The sequence below is a fragment of the Opisthocomus hoazin genome, chromosome 9 (genome assembly GCF_030867145.1).
Source record: "Opisthocomus hoazin isolate bOpiHoa1 chromosome 9, bOpiHoa1.hap1, whole genome shotgun sequence".
Lineage (NCBI taxonomy): Eukaryota > Metazoa > Chordata > Aves > Opisthocomiformes > Opisthocomidae > Opisthocomus > Opisthocomus hoazin.
The window spans coordinates 15,715,724-15,731,577 of record NC_134422.1 but is presented as its reverse complement, the minus strand read 5'-3'; the positions used below and the strand labels follow the sequence as shown (position 1 = coordinate 15,731,577).

The 15,854-nt window shown below is 46.7% G+C and overlaps 1 protein-coding gene across 2 annotated transcripts in view; it reads right to left on the bottom strand.

Moving 5' to 3' along the window:
* Positions 1-13,902, bottom strand: part of CNTNAP5 (contactin associated protein family member 5) — a 349,771-nt gene extending 335,869 nt beyond the window's left edge. For both annotated transcript variants that reach the window (XM_075430021.1, XM_075430019.1), the window contains exon 1: positions 13,541-13,902. In XM_075430021.1, the coding sequence (XP_075286136.1) occupies positions 13,541-13,616 (76 nt within the window). In that variant the 5' untranslated portion in view covers positions 13,617-13,902. The remainder of the gene's footprint in view (positions 1-13,540) is intronic.
* Positions 13,903-15,854: the final 1,952 nt, after the last annotated feature.

Genomic DNA, 15,854 nt, shown 5'->3' with positions numbered 1-15,854 from the left:
GATCCTCCTACTAGGATGAAGACCTTGCGCTTCAGACTAACACAGAAAACTCATTCCTATCCTGAAGGAGTCTGAATCAATTATCCTTCTCTGTGCATCTCGTGGAAGAGAAGAACAGGCATTTCCAGCTGTGAACTGTTTTTCTCCCTGCCTGAACACTGAATTAAGTGCCTGTCTTTGAATTTACAAAGCTTAGCTTGAACATGACTTTATAGATTTGCTTTAAATTTCCTCTAAGCTAAGATTATAGTTTTCCTTAATGTAAGAAATAAAAGGGAATAACCCTTCTCTTGTGCAGTTCCTTTGGCTATCTCAGGACGGTACTTTATAGCCATATTTAATTGGTTATTATTCTTTAACTTAATATGAATGCACCATTTCCATTACACAATTTAAGCACCAGTGCAGGCAACTCAGTGCACTTACATGCTCTTGTAGTGAAATGCAAGTTAGCTCTACCCACGTGCCATACAGAAATAACTTGAAGGGCACAATGCTCAAAAAACCCTCCACTTTGTTTTTCTGGCTCATAGTCAGCCAGCCCGTAGCTCTCACACTGAAGATTACATAACTGTAGATTTACACAAAGATCCTGAATTTGCTGCATATAGACCCCTATGGAAGTCACCAAGGAGAGCCAGCACAATCAACATAGTTTAAAGACTCCATTATTTGTTGATGCAATCAGTACTTCTAAAAGGAGTGTGCCAATAGCATTATTACTTATATAAAGTTACTGCCGAGCAAAACGGCCTCTTTCTCTAACCTCTGCTGTTAGGCATAAATCTGTATGCGCTAGGAGAGATGAACGTTTAGCCCGAATGAGATAAACCAGGTAAACTCAAGCTCAAAGCAATTAAACACATCGCCTAATGGTGCCCAGGAAAACTTTCGAAAAGTCAAGAATCAAACCCAGGCCTTTCAAATTTGAAGGCAGTGCCTCTCCCCAAACGCCCACACTTTCATCCTAACACTTAAGGTTTTTATGTTAATTTTCATATGCTACATTTTTCAGTGCAGCAGAAAAACAGATAATTGCACTTGTAATTGTGGTGTTCCCTTGTAAAGTCTGTCAGGTGTTAGAATGCTGACCCCAGTGCCTGTGCTAATTAGATGAAGTTGCAAAAAACAGGCACTATAAATGAGATGCTACTGGGGGGGGGGGGGGGGCAGAAGGCTGAAGAGGGTAGGAGGAAAATCTGCTGTTGTAGCTCTGACTCACAGTGTGCTTGTAATCAGAGAAAGCCTGTCAAATCAGAACCTCCTTATTTAATTCACACAAGTCATTATGTCCAGACCCAATGACAGAATTGGTGGGGTTTGGATCAAGCCTGTCAGAGCAAGTGAAATAACATCTATTTACTGTCAAACAGGATGACTCGTGGATGTCAATACCTCTTCCCATAAACTAAAGTAGAAAATGACTTACGATATAGTAAGAAGCTCTTTTTTTCTATCTATTCTGCCGAGGTCTCAAGAACATAGGCCACCTCTTTGAGATTGGTTGAACTTGCCTAACAAAGCCAACTGCAGCTCCTGAGCAAAAGTACAGATGAAAAGCACATCTTCATTGCTTATCTGAAAAACAGCTTAGGCTTTTGCAAATGCTCACTGATGAATGTGGGTGTGTAAAGGAGACTGTAATCCAAACTCATAAGGATGCAGTCAATAGACTACGCCGACTCATGCGCAGCCTCTCTGGAGAGGCCCCAGGGAACAGTACCAGCTACCAGATGCGGATTTCAAGAAGAGAAGAGTTTATAATTTGCAAAGAAATCTAACGTTATAGTTAAAGTGTCTCATGTTAGTCATTTCAAGGAAATTTGGAACTCGGGAATGACTGACAATACTAGCTTTCAGCCCGATTCAGTTCATCCTTTCCTCCCCATGACGCCTGGTTCTGGCCTATATGCTTGACATGAATGGCAGAGCCAAACTCTTCAATTCTTTGATGGCTTTCCTAGAGAAACCATGCAGTAGCTCTTCACCAGGAAACTGGGCCAGAAGGAAGTGACTCAATGCATTTCTTTAGAGCACAGGGACGGGAAAAACTGTGGGTTTTTTGGTTTGGTTTTTTTTTTTTTTGTTTTTTTTTTTTTTAAAGGTATCTATGCAGACTTTCGTACATCTTCATGAGCAACCTCACATACCTAATGCTACTAACAAAAAGCTAGCTACAGGTTTTCCAGGCTGGAAAACAAGCTTTCATCTGTCCACCTGGGAGCATCGGCTATGTGAGCTCATACCTGCCTGGAAGACAAACAACCAGGAATGTCCTTAGACTGTCAGCTTGTCAGAAAATTTTAAGTGTTTTCTGTAATGCTTGTAAAAAATGATCACAATGTAATTCTTTGTGTTATAGTGCCTAGTATTCACCTTGACTCAACTCAACAGGACAGGAGGACCCAGGAAACAGAACAACTGTTGGTAAAAAATACGAAAAAGAATGCTACAGGGTGTGCAACTTTAACTTCTTATATCGTCAAGAAGTTGAATACAAGGTTGGCATAGAATATGACAAAAGAGCAGGCCAATGCACTCTCATGTGATGTACTCAAAAGGAGCAGCAACCATCCAGAAAATCTATAGTTCTTCGTACTGACAGGTGCAAACACATCTTGTATTGCACACACTGCCAGACAGGTTTTAATGAGAATAAACTTCACAGGAGAACAATAACAAGGATTTACAAACTGGATGAACTGACTTCTGAGGAAAAGATGATCTGAAATTCAAGTACAAGTCATTCCCTTCATTCTCAGGAAGTTTAGACCAGGTCCTAGATGAACTGAGTCTGCATAAGAATTCAGTGACTAACTGCCCAAGAATAATGAGAATTAATATTACATATAAGATGAGCTCTGCACTTAAGCAGCAGAGCTGGGAAAAGGGAATTTGATAATCCATAAATATTTGAATGCTGTAAGCTACATGTGATTGAAATTCATCAAATTTTCATTTTCTTTTCCAAACAAACAGTCTCTGTGAAAAATGCCATAGCTGTTTAATGTTGCTAGGAGTTGCTGAAGGAGGTTCTTCTTCTAAAATTTAAATGCAAACTATTTTGATACAAAATTTAAAAAAAAAAATCATAAAACAAAACAAACCAACGCCTCTGAATTTTTTGAGACAGGTAGGAAGAAATCCAACAGTGCTGTTCTTTCTGTGCAAGGCTTCTCTTCTCCTTTCTCTCTGCTGCTGTTTAATGTCCACATAAGCAGTTGCACCAAGGGTAGGGCACCCTACAGGTAAAGTGCCCGCAGAGCATCCAATACATCCAAGTTCATATTCTATTATTTCAGAGATTTCGTAGGTAGCTTTAGACAAAATATGTTAGTTTGACTGAAGCATCAGCCCCCGCAGAGGCACCGAAGCTTCCCCTCTGTCCAGGAGCAGGTGGGTAGATGTCCGCTGGGGTTATCTGGGAACGCAGTATCCAGCATGTTCCAGAGCATGCGCTCTGGCTAGGAGAGGTTCACTGCAGGTACCTTCACAGACACGGAGAGACCATGGGAAGACCACAAATCCTTACAGCTACTAAAAAGTCACTGGTGTTACTCATAGAGGTAGCTTCCTCAGGATTATTTAAAATAGCAGGTGCACTACAAGTGCTCCCAGGGCCAGTTTTAGAGGACCTTATTCTGTGAACAGAAGCTCCCTCTCCATCTTGCTTGCTCTTTCTGTTGGGTTTAGCTTACCCTCTGCGCTGTGGAGAATGAGTTCTCCTTAGCTCGTTGTCCTGTGGGGCAGGCTTTTCTCATAACCTATTAAATATTTAGGCCTTCATATAGCAAGTAATGCTGCTAACTTGTTTGACTTAAATTACACCCCACTGGCAAATCAAATTAGAGAAGATTTGAGTAAATCTACCTTTTAAAACAAAAGCTGATTTTCTCTGTGTTCAGCCATTTGTGGGATTAACTTTTTTAATGGGTTCTTACATTCACAGTGTTTTTGTTTTCATGGATACTAGCAGAGGATGAATTATTCATTGGGGAAAAAAAACCTACAACACGCATTTTCATAGCATATTTAGTCTCTTTTGTCCTATTCATAAATCAATTCTGATTACTACAAATGAATACAGTAGTCCTAATGGTTGACTGATGACTCACTTGGACCATTACTTCAGACCTCCTCATTGAGTACATTAGGAAGCTGCCACTAGTAATAGGAAACTGGGAGAAGATACTTTGTATCCTCCTCTCTTTCCCTACGAGAACAGACTCCCATCTCCTGCTCCTTCCGTTATGCATAATTTTATAGACATACCAGATACTCTCCAGTAAAAAAAAAAAAAAAAAAGCCATTTCCCCTCCTGCTCCAGTGATAAATTCATGTGGAGGGAAGGAAGAAAACAGCCTTATTAATGGTAGTTTGTTTTTATGACCTAGGAGGGCAGAGAGCAATGGCTCATAGCATCCTGTGGTGGGTTGACCCTGGCTGGATGCCAGGTGCCCACCAAAGCTGTTCTATCACTTCCCCTCCTCAGCTGGAGAGGGAAAAGAAAAGACAACAAAAAGCTTGTGGGTCAATATTAGGACAGAGAAAGATCACTAAATTACCATCACGGGCAAAACCAGTCTCGACTTGGGGAAAATTAATTTAATTTATTACCAATCAAATCAGAGCAGGATAAAGAGAAATCAAAGAAATTCTTAAACACACCTTCCCCCCACCCCTCCCTTCTTCCCAGGCTCAACTTCACTTCCAATTTCTCTACCTCCTCCCTGCAAGTGGCACAGGGAAATGGGGATTGTGGTCAGTTCGTCACACGTTGTATCTGCCACTCCTTCCTCTTCAGGAGGACGACTCCTCACACTCTTCCACTGCTCCAGTGTGGGGTCCCTCCCATGGTAGACAGTTCTCCATGAACTTCTTCAACCTGAGTCCTTCCCATGGGCTGCAGTTCTTCATGAACTGCCCCAGCGTGGGTCCCTTCCACAGGGTGCAGCCCTTTAGGAACAGGCTGCTCCAGTGTGGGTCCCCCACGGGGTCACAAGCCCTGCCAGCAAACCTGCTCCAGCCTGGGCTCCTCTCTCCACAGGGCCACAGGTCCTGGCAGGAGCCTGCTCCAGCATGAGCTCCTCATGGGGTCACAGCCTCCTTCAGGCACATCCACCTGCTCTGGCATGGGGTCCTCCATGGGCTGCAGGTGGAGATCTGCTCCACTGTGGACCTCCATGGGCTGCAGGGACACAGTCTGCCTCTCCATGGTCTTCTCCACAGGCTGCAGGAGAAAATCTCTGCTCCAGCCCCTAGAGCACCTCCTCCCCCTCCTTCTCTATCAACCTTGGTGCCTGCAGGGTTGTTTCTCTCACATAGTCTCACTCCTCTCTCCTGCTGCAATTGTGCAGGTTTCCCTCCACCCCGCACCCTGCTTCTTAACTATGTTACCACAGAGGTGCTACCACAGTTGCTGATGGGCTTGGCCTTGGCCAGCAGCAGGTCTGTCTTGGGACCAGGTGGCACTGGCTCCATCAGACATGGGGTGAGCTTCCAGCAGCTTCTCACAAAAGCCATCCCTGTAGCCCCTCCACTATCAAAACCTTGCCACACAAACCCAATACACATCTCCATCAGAACTGGGGGCAATTTAGGCCCAAACATGCAGAGACATCACTGAACTAATACAAGAATGACTACAGCTACGTCACTGGTGGCACAGATCACAAGGTATTTGTCTCTGTTCCTGGACTGCTGATGAGCTGTCATCAGTGAAGAACCATTGCCATCCAGGAACAATGCCTCACCATTTACAGCATAAGTAAATGGAACCTGGCAATTCTTACCCAAGCAGTACAGCATTTATCAATTCCTTATTGCCCAGCTGGGAACAAAGAGAGGATTCTACCCATTTCAAAATTATTATTATTTACTACTATATTGGCAACACAGTGCACTGAATAGTTTTAGAAGAAAAATTTATGCCCCAGAATTCCTAAGGGCCACCACTCAATCCTTCTCAATACACACAATAAAACAGAGAATGAAAACATTTATTTTCTTTCCAGTCCAATTCCTGCTGTGCCACAATGGTTAGTATTGAATACCATTCTGTTTCATGCATTGAAGCTCTATGCTAAACTCTAATTACCAATGTCAAAAGGGAAGCATTCCCCAGAATGATACCATAGTGATTCTTTGCAGTTTCTACTGCTGTGGGTGTTGCTGAATATCTTTTGAGTATTTCTGGGTGCCAGGCTGAAAGGAGTGCAGCCTGTCCCACTGCAACTCTATGCATTTTCATCCCATAAAGATCACACAGATCCCAGACAATTAACAGTTTGGAAAATACTGCATTAACACCAGCCATTGAAAACCTTTTATAGTCTGGAATGGCATTGAACGAGCAATTACAAAGTTAGCTTTTCCTTGTTATTGCTCTTACGAATCTGTATAACGGTGATGCTCATTAAAAATATCCCTTAACCTCAAATTTGGAGTTGTGCTGTCCAGCATGGGAAGAGTGTTGGCATGTTACAAGCTAATCACTGGCGTAATGTGTCTGATGTTGACTATGGCAGGAGGGAATCAGAGACTCTTCCCAGCAAACTTCTAGCACCTACATCCAACTCGTCGATAACCAGTCTCTGTAGGCAGGAATCTGGACTTCCCTGGCCCAACACAAGCACACCAGCACAATCCTGGAGCTGAAGTAACCTCCAGATCTTGAATCACAGTGATGTTGATGGATGTTAAATTTATTTACTTAGGTAATCACCATTCATGACAAAACAGAAATCACTGAGCTGCTATTATCCAAAGCAAGTTTCAATTAGACTCAAACTGAGGGAAAAATCTACCAGTCCACTTAAAAATCCATTTGCACCCTGGTTCACTAGAAGCCTCCTCCCATCGGCAACACACCACCACACAGGGGTCTGATTCCAAGCCTGTCTCCTCTCCCTGCTTTGATGTGTGCATAGGATGAGGACAAAAATTATGCCGGTATGCTGCCACTGATACAGGAGACTCAGGCACTAGCGCTGCTTTTGCCACGTGAATCATTCCTTGACATTTCTTTCTAACACTGAAGCCGCCTTCTTAGCCAGGAAAGAGTCTTCGAATACACATACAGTGCCTGAAAAAGAGTAGAACAAGCATCTCTCTTCCATAAACTATTTTCACATACAACTTCTGTCATGGAAGAAAGAAATCTTTTTATCACAGATGCCCACAAACTCATGGCACCCTGTTGCCCCGGCTGTAGCACACTTCTGGTGTTTGGGGCTACTCAGTGTCTATGCAGGCTGAGATCTCTGGGGCTGCACTAGAGACTGAGAGGTTGAACACTGGTGAGGTCTTTATTATGGTAGAGAAACACTGGATAAAATAAAAGCTACCATTACCTAGAAGACTGCTTTGTCTCTCTGAGCTCTGTATCTTATTTTCTGTTAAAGTACTACAATTGTACATTCAAAAAATTGACTCCGCAGGCTTTTAATTCACAGGTTACAAAATACGATAATAATTGAACCAACTAGCACTCTAATACCCGTTCAGTATTGTAAATAGGTAGGTTCATACAGACTTCCACTGCTTTATTCAGAACCTGTGTTGATAATGCCCAAGTACAAACTCCTGTAGAAAACGGACAAAGTTATCCGAGTTCCAGCATATGTTTGTAAGAATGTAGAGAAAGACCTAGTATCATGCAGGGGCAAAACACAGACAGAAAAATTAGGTTTCTTCTCCTGGAATATAGATCAGGCAAGATCCTTCATGACATTTACAAATGGCTTCATGCTCTCTCTTTTACTAAGTTACTCTATTTTATTTTTGTAGCAAATATCAGCTAAAATCTGAAATATTTTCTGTGTATCTATTTAGAATGGCAGTTAGATTACCACACTATGAACTACCAATTTTTTTTTTAACTGCTTAACAGAGCAGGTAATTAAAAATAAATAAATCAATGTTTTGGCATCTCTTCAAACCCCCCCCCCCCCAGATTCTATATTGTATTGTTTTCATCATTTAAAACATCGTCAGTTGCACTGATCCAAGGAACAGATGGCATTATCAGCCCACAAGAATCTGCACAGGGCAATTAAAAAATTCAGAGACAAGATTAATACAAGGAAATTAATTCTAAATTGTATCAGTCCAGCACTGTGCACAAAAAATTTCTTGTTTGACTCTGCAGAGACATGTTAATGTCTGCTGATGCTTCCTGCTTTACCAAGCAATGCATTCAAAGCCTCCAAGAATTGTCTGTGACTTTAAACCTTTATTACATCAGAATTATACTATTCTCTTCCCCTCTTCCTTGGTTTGAGTAAAAGGAGTTTAGTTCAGACTGAAAAAAACCCAGTCCATGTCTCTTAAAGACACTTTAATGACAGCAGAAAGAAAACGTTCATCCAGATCCACCAGTTCTTTTCCCTTTTGCACCCTTCCTTTCCGCACAGAGCCAGAAGAGACGCGTCCAGCAAGAACCACGTCCTGCAGACTTGATGCAAACGTGTCCCTTGTACCAGTAAGGCAGCAGCAGTCTGAAAAAGTGAATGCCACAGGACCAGAATATCTTTCCCCTAATTCTGGGGGTGGAAAAACCCAGCAGAATCCTTTATTTTATGAAAAAAGCAGAGCACAGCAGGTTGCTGGGTGCCCTGTACAGGCAGGTCACTCCCCTGAACGCTTGGTAGGGCCCCAGAGGCTGGCAGGCTGAGGGAAAGCCGACACACACAGAGAGCCTCTGTTGCGTGCGATGCTGGCAGATACACCTGCAGGTCTATGTTTTTCCCATTCTCATCTCTTCCAGAGCAGGAGGGGTAACACAGTAATTCAAGTTTTCCAAGTGAGCTGAAACCTGTCACATTTATTGAAAATGCATTTTGGGGGCTAAAAATAGATAAATGTCATCCCATACTCCCACTGCCTTCGGATTCTTATTCATTTCAGTATTCAGCTATCAGAACTCCAGTTGCTTCAAATCGCAGCAAAGGGAGGGAAGGGAGGGGAAGAGGAAACGGGGAACAATCCATGGATTTAGAAATTATTATATATAGCCATACAAATATGGATACAATCTAACAACAGAGCACAGGACATGATCATACCATATGGGATCAACTCAAGTGACCCCAAGGGACTCATTTCAGATACTTAAATGTGCAACCAATGTGAGAATCTATCTCCAGGCTTACTTATGATACGCAGCCTCAGTTTCCCATTGGTAAAAGAATAATTATAGTGATTAAAAAACATTCACCAGTCCTACACTCACTGAGGACGCTGGCAGAAGCCTGTACTTGCCATGAGCTGGGGGAGCTTGGCAAAGTGTGTTGCTCTACCCAGAATCACCAATCACCATATTTTCCACTTGAAGTCTACACTTCACACAAATGTACCAAGGGCATTTGAAAACAATTTGTTCTTGCTGTTAATTTATATGTAAAACCCTGCCGCTTTTGCATGACATTAAGAGCAAAAAAAAAAGAAAGAAAAATTGTCCAAGCAGACAATGTATTTGATACTGAGATGATAATAACCCTGGATAGATTCCTGTGGGCTGGCAATGCCATCTGCCTAGTGGGTGCTGAATCCAAAGACCACTGCAGTCCGTGAAAAGACTGCCTGTAAGACTGATTCAAAGCCAGGGAGTGCTAGTGGAGTCAAACTGATTGAATGCTAGACAACGACAGACACGCAAGAGAGGCACCGATCAGCAGTGGTCCCTTGGACTTTGTCATGGCAGGAATCTCATTCACAGCCTTTCTCTCAGGAAATCTCATTGCTCTGTATAATTTCTTTATTGTCACATCTGAAAGCATGAAAAAGCTAACATTTGGATATGGTTTTCTCCCTGTATGGAGCTAAAAGGAGGAAAGCATGCCTGAATGCTAGTCTCTTGCAAAGAATATTTAAGTACTGGAGCCAGAGGAAAAGCCAGAGATGTGTGTCTGATCCACTTTACGCAGCCTGCAAGCAAATGAGCCACAGACTGCGATCAGAAGATCAATATTCTATTTCAGCAGATCTCTTCAAAACTCAGCATTTCTGACCACATAGGTAGAAAGGTCACTCGTTAACAGACCTCTTGCCTTTACCACTGGTGACCCAGCAGGTCTCATTCCTGCTGTTACAAATCCCAAATACACCTACGGATCTGGATGGCCTCAAGTATCCAGAGTCACATTTTCTCCTGTAAGTTTTCACTTACACTTGTCTGACACCTGCACAGTTACCATCAATTTAATTCACTCTAAAGGAAGAGTAAAATCACAGTTAACACTTCTATTGCCTAAAAAGAAAGTCTCCTTGACCAAGAAAATGTATGGTTTCCTCAAATCCAAAAAGATAATTTTTTTCTAAAAAATTTTCTATCAAAAAATTTCTATCAAACTAAATAGAAATACAGACATGCATGACCTGCCTTTTAACTGAATAGAGTTATTGGAGACTCTCCTGTAAGGCCACATCCAAATCTACGGCAGAGTAGTAGACCACACATTGACCATATATTTCAATGAGAAGTTCAACAGGAGATCTGATTGTACCACACACTTCATTTCTGCAGCTCTGACTGACAGTCATGACCGGGTTTAAGTGAAAGGTTTGAAAGGCTCATGATCAGGTGATAAGTGCTAGTGAACTGGGATAACAAATGCTAGTGATTCTGTGGGAGGAAGAGGAGGCTGTGTTCAGGAGAGCAAATATGTCATCGTTTCTGAGAATAACTTCTGCAAAGGGAGTTAGAAGGTGCCACTTCTCCAGGAGGCATTTTAATCTGCTGCATCTTTCTGGCCATGGGAGGAAAAGTCAGTCAAGAAAGATATAAAGGCAGAGGGGCATAATGTGTAGAATAACAATAGGGAAAATTCCTAAGATGCACAACACCAAATCAGGTGGAGGAACTCTAACCAGGAACGCTCCTGCAATTCTTTTCCACTGCTGCAGACTAGCCCTGAACTGCTATGTCGAAGTGGTGGGGGAAAACAAATTCATTTCTCTTTCCTTATTTTCATCATTTCTCCCTCCCTCCAACTTTAAAAATGAAAAAGCAAAAGAAAAAAATTGCATTCAACAACTGGACATCTAGATTTACCGAAGCTACTAAGGTTTCCAAACCACAGAATGTGCTGCTAAAGGGCAACTAATCTGTTACACCACGGGCAAGGCTATGTGGCTTCTTGTCTGCCTGACAAACGTAGAAGTTTCAGTTCCCCCAGATACCATATGCAACCCATTTCCAATGTTACATACATCACTATTTATTCATTTTCTAGTGATTAGCACCCTGGGGAGAAATCCTATTGCCACTCTAGTTACCTAATGTAATAAATTATTGGAAAAAGCAAAGTGGGAGGAATTTCTTATGTTTTATTAGAATTTGGTAATCTTGATCTTTCTAATGATGTCTACTGACCCCTAGCCTGTAGCTGTGTTTCAAAGCAGTTTCTTTAGCAATTCTTTGTTTAATTCAAAACTATTACCAAAGAGGAAATAGGAATCAAATATCTCAGTGGTGGGGAAGATTTTGACTTACTCAGGATTTTTACTTTACAGAAGCTAAAAAAGTTAGAGGAGGATAATTTTTAAGAGTTTCCTAATTTAGGAGCAAGGAAAAAAGCGCCCAAATTATGTTAGAGCCATGTTAGATATTAGGAAGAAAACTAAGCTGCATTCTTCCCAGAAGCATACTTCTTTTCCACTGTAAATACTGTCCCCAGTTCTGTTCTTGTTTGCAAAACCTGTCAGAAACCAGCCTGCTAAAGCCACTGTAAATGTACCAGTACAGGCATCTGAACGCAGTTCCTGTGGGCAGACTGTTCAGACCGAGGAAAGCACAGAAGCAATGCTTTTCCATTTGCACTTTGGCTTGCAAACAGAAGGACCTCAGCTCCTGACAGTGGCCTGCGCTGAAGGTTCCCTTTTGCCGAATTTAGTGACTTCTCCTTTCGGAAAGTTTACTGGGCACCTGGGAGCTCGGTAATCCTTAAAAGCAACAGCACTTTTATATAGCTATTTAAATATACTTCAGGATACTACTGACAGACACATAACATTCAATATTCCAGCCCAGCGCTGAGGAAGGGAGCTCAGCTTCCCTGAGCTCCAACATACGGAGATGATTTATTTAAGAAGGTGATGAATTTTCATACTGGATGCAATTATTGAGGTCCGTGCACGCACAGATATCCTCGCACGCAAATCTAACGAGGTTTCTAGGGAACTTGTAGCTATTACAGATGCACAGGCTCCTTCACTCCGCTCCTGGGAAAGCTCTTACAGCTGATTCCATGCTAATTCATTGCTCGATGAATAAGTAAAATCTGCACAGTATAATAAAACCATTGATCATTATGCTTTAAAAAGATTGACTCCTAAATATTTAGGAAGCAGTGTGTATTCAACGGAAATGTTTATTGGCACTGGGAAATTAAACTGTCACCCGTGAAATAGTAAAACTCATTAACGCAGAGTTTCTTTTTAAGTGTTAGGAATTAACTTTATGACTGCATCAGTAACGGCAAGCCTCAGCCTTAAATCGCCTGCCATTTAGTATTCGCGAGCGTTATTAAAACATATTAACCGTAATTTAATTGACTGGAAATTAAAAAAGTAAAAGGAAAAAAAAAAAGGGAAAAGTCTGGCTGGCGGCAGCGCGGCGGGAAGCGGCCGGGGGGGGGGGGGGAGGGGCGGAAGCCGGTGCTGGCCACACATCTCGGCCCGGCGGGACGGGGAGCGGGACCTGGACTGCGATCGGAGCGGGGCCTCGCGCCGCCGGCGGGGCAACAGCGCCCTCTAGCGCCTGTCGCGCCCCGCCGGGGCCGCCGCCCTCCCAGCGCCACCCGACGGGCCGCGCCCGCGGGGGAGGCCGCGCCCGGCGGGGCCCCGCGCCCTGCGGCATCGGCCGCCCCCTCCCCGCCCCGCTCCGCTCTTCAGCGGAGCGGCTCCTCCTCCGCCCGCCGCGGCACCGCCGAGCCCGGCGGCGAGGGGGGCTCCTGGTCCCCGCCGGCACCTCCCGCAGCGGTGCGTGGGGCGCTCGGGAGGGGATCTCCCGAGGCGGAGGGAGCCAACAGCCATGTCCCACCGGGATGCTGCGGGGGAGCGCGCCCCGGGACCCAGCCGCGCCCGGGGAAACCGAAGGCACCCGCCGGGCCGGGCCGGGGGCAGATGCCCGGTGCCGCCGCTCCGCCCGCAGAGCCCCAACCCCCGACCCGGGCAGAGGCGCGCATCGCCGGCCCCGTCCCAGCCGGCGGCGGGCAGCGGAGGCCGGGCTGCCGCAAGGAACGGCGGCCAGCGACAGGGCAGGGAACCGGGGGACAGAGCCGGCGAGCGGCGGGTTGCAGGCTCCGCCGGCCCCCGTTCGCCTCCACGGCCGCACCGGCAGGACGGCGGCGAGCAGCCCCTCCGCCCGGACGCAGCTCCGCGTTTCTGAGCTCCACTGGCACACCGGAGCCGGGATAACTTTCTTAGAGGTCACGCTGCAACGTCCCCCTTTTTAGGGAGTTTTCCCCCCCCCCCATTTCTTCCTCCCCCCGCTCCCCCACGCCAACCCCAGGCAACTCCTCCAGCTCCCGCGACTCACAATTTGTTGCGGTTAATCCCAGGCGCCAAAAACTGAAGAGCAGCAGAGCGAAGCCCCAGGGGGCTCGGGAATCCATGTCGAGCCCCGGCGGGGGGAAGCCAGCCGCCCGCCTGTCTCCCCCGGTCCCGGTCTCCGAGCGCCTCTCCGCCTCCGTGCGCTCCCTCCTCCTCCGCTCATTTACTCCATCCAGCACCCAGGCGCTGCCGGGGCGGGGGGGCCCAGGGACCCTCCTCCGAGCGCGGGGAACGGCCCAGGGGCCCTCCTCCGAGCGCCGGGGGCAGCGCCCGAGCCGAGCCAAGCCCGCTCCCCCGGCCGCCGCCGCCGAGCTTCCCCCTGCCAGCTGCGGCGGGGAAGCGGCGGCCGGGAGCCGGGCACCTCCTTATAGGCGAGAGCCGCGCCGCACTCCACCTCCGCCAGCCCCCTGAAGTCGCTCCTCCTCGCCGCCCGGGGAGGGTCCTCGCTGCCAGCTGAACGCGATGCTGGTGAGAAGCCGAGTCGCGGAGTCACTCGGGTGTCCGGAGGAGAAAAAATTAAAAAAATATTCCTTTTTATTTCTTTTTTTTTTTTTTCCCCCTCCTCCTTTGGGTACCGCTGTGGCTGGAACTATTTACAGAGCTCCCAGCTCGGTTGTTGGTTTGATTACAAACATACGTGTTATCTACACACACCTAAAATACACGGGGACGGAGCCGGGGCTGACGCTCCGTCGCTCTGCTACCGGTGCTGGTCCACAGCCCCCCCGCCTAGCCCTCCCCCCGGGGGTCCCAGCAGAGCGGACCGGACCCGCACCCGCGGGCTGCAACCCCCTCCCTGCTGACGAGGGTGAGGGGACAGCACGGGGCTTCATGATGGATTGACTGATTGATTGATTGATTGATTCTCCGGCCGGGCTCACCTCACCTCCCGCCGGGGGGGTTCGGGAAGCCCCTCGCCCGGGCCGGGAGGAGCGTCCCGCCGGGAGCCGTCCCTCGGGTCTGCTCCCCCCCCCCCCCCCCTTTCCACCCCGCCGGGATCGGCGAGGAGAGGCCGCTCGGGCGCGGGGGTCTTGGCGGGGGGGAAGCCGCCCGCCCTCGGCCGCAGCCCCTGGGCGCGGCGAGGCGCGGCCGGAGGAGCAGAGCCCGCTCGCCCCAGCCGCGCCGGCCGCCGGCGGAGCGCGGGGGGGTGCGGAGCGCGGCGGCCTGTGCGCCCCGTGTGAGGGGCAGGAGGGACGGCTCGGTGCTCCGCCGGTCGGTGCTGTCAGAGGGCTGCCAGGGGACGTCCCGGCTATGGAGGAGCAGGCAGGCGTCCGCGTTTAGCAGACGACCTAATTGTTTCACCTTCTGTTGTTACAAGCGACACGAGTGGCACCAGGCTAAACGGGAAGGCTAGCTGCCCAGCGCCGGCGCTGTCAATCAGAGCCGACAAAGGGTTGAGTCAGACGAACTCAAGACTTGGGAGGAACTCACGAGCCTAATGAGCTCTTCAAGTCTTTCATTTTGGGCTTTAAAGATAGCTGCACACACCAAGGTTTCATCTTTGCTCATGCAAAGACTTGACCCAGCTGCTCTGTGCTTCTCTTACATCTGAGCTCAGTGAGATTTCGGGAGCTGGGGGTGGGAGTCAGTCCAAGGCTAACACATGGACACGAGGTGTCTCCTGTCCCTCCCAAAGGCCCTGAAGGAGGTGTTCCACTAATCACCAGCGAGATGTTGGTGTAAGGGCACAGACGCCATCTTCTCAGAGCGGGCCCGTTTTGGAAGGAAGCGAGCTCTGCTCATTTCTCTCAGTGGATGGGGAGAGAGAAGGTCTCACCGCCACGTTTTCTGATCCCAGTCAGAAACATCTCATCTTCTCCGTAAGTTGTAAAGATCATATACAAGGCTTTGGCCCAGAAACTAAGAACCATAATGCTTTGCCATGCTAGGCCAGCAAGCTGGAGTACTGAGAAAACTGTGTTACTAACTTGACTTTCTCAGGTGAGTAATCAAGCTTTAGTCATGCCAGCAGTGCTTCCAGAGCTACCACTGGAGTAAAGCTCAGCAGCAGAATGTATCAGAACACTTAAAGCCAGAGTGCATTTGCTCTGGAGACACCCAAGTGTTTGACATGGTCACAACTTTACAACTATGTGTTCTGAAATTAGTAGAGGAATTGAGAAGAACGAGATTAAATATAGGGGTTTTTTCATGCTTTCCTTTTAAAAAATAATTAAAATTAAATGGACTGTGTTTCAAATTTTTTCAGTGTCTCTTTAAACTATCTGGCACAACGGTGCACTTTTTAACTGACTCACTGAACTAATTAGTGGCTTGTTTATAGGAAAGCAGATGTGGAA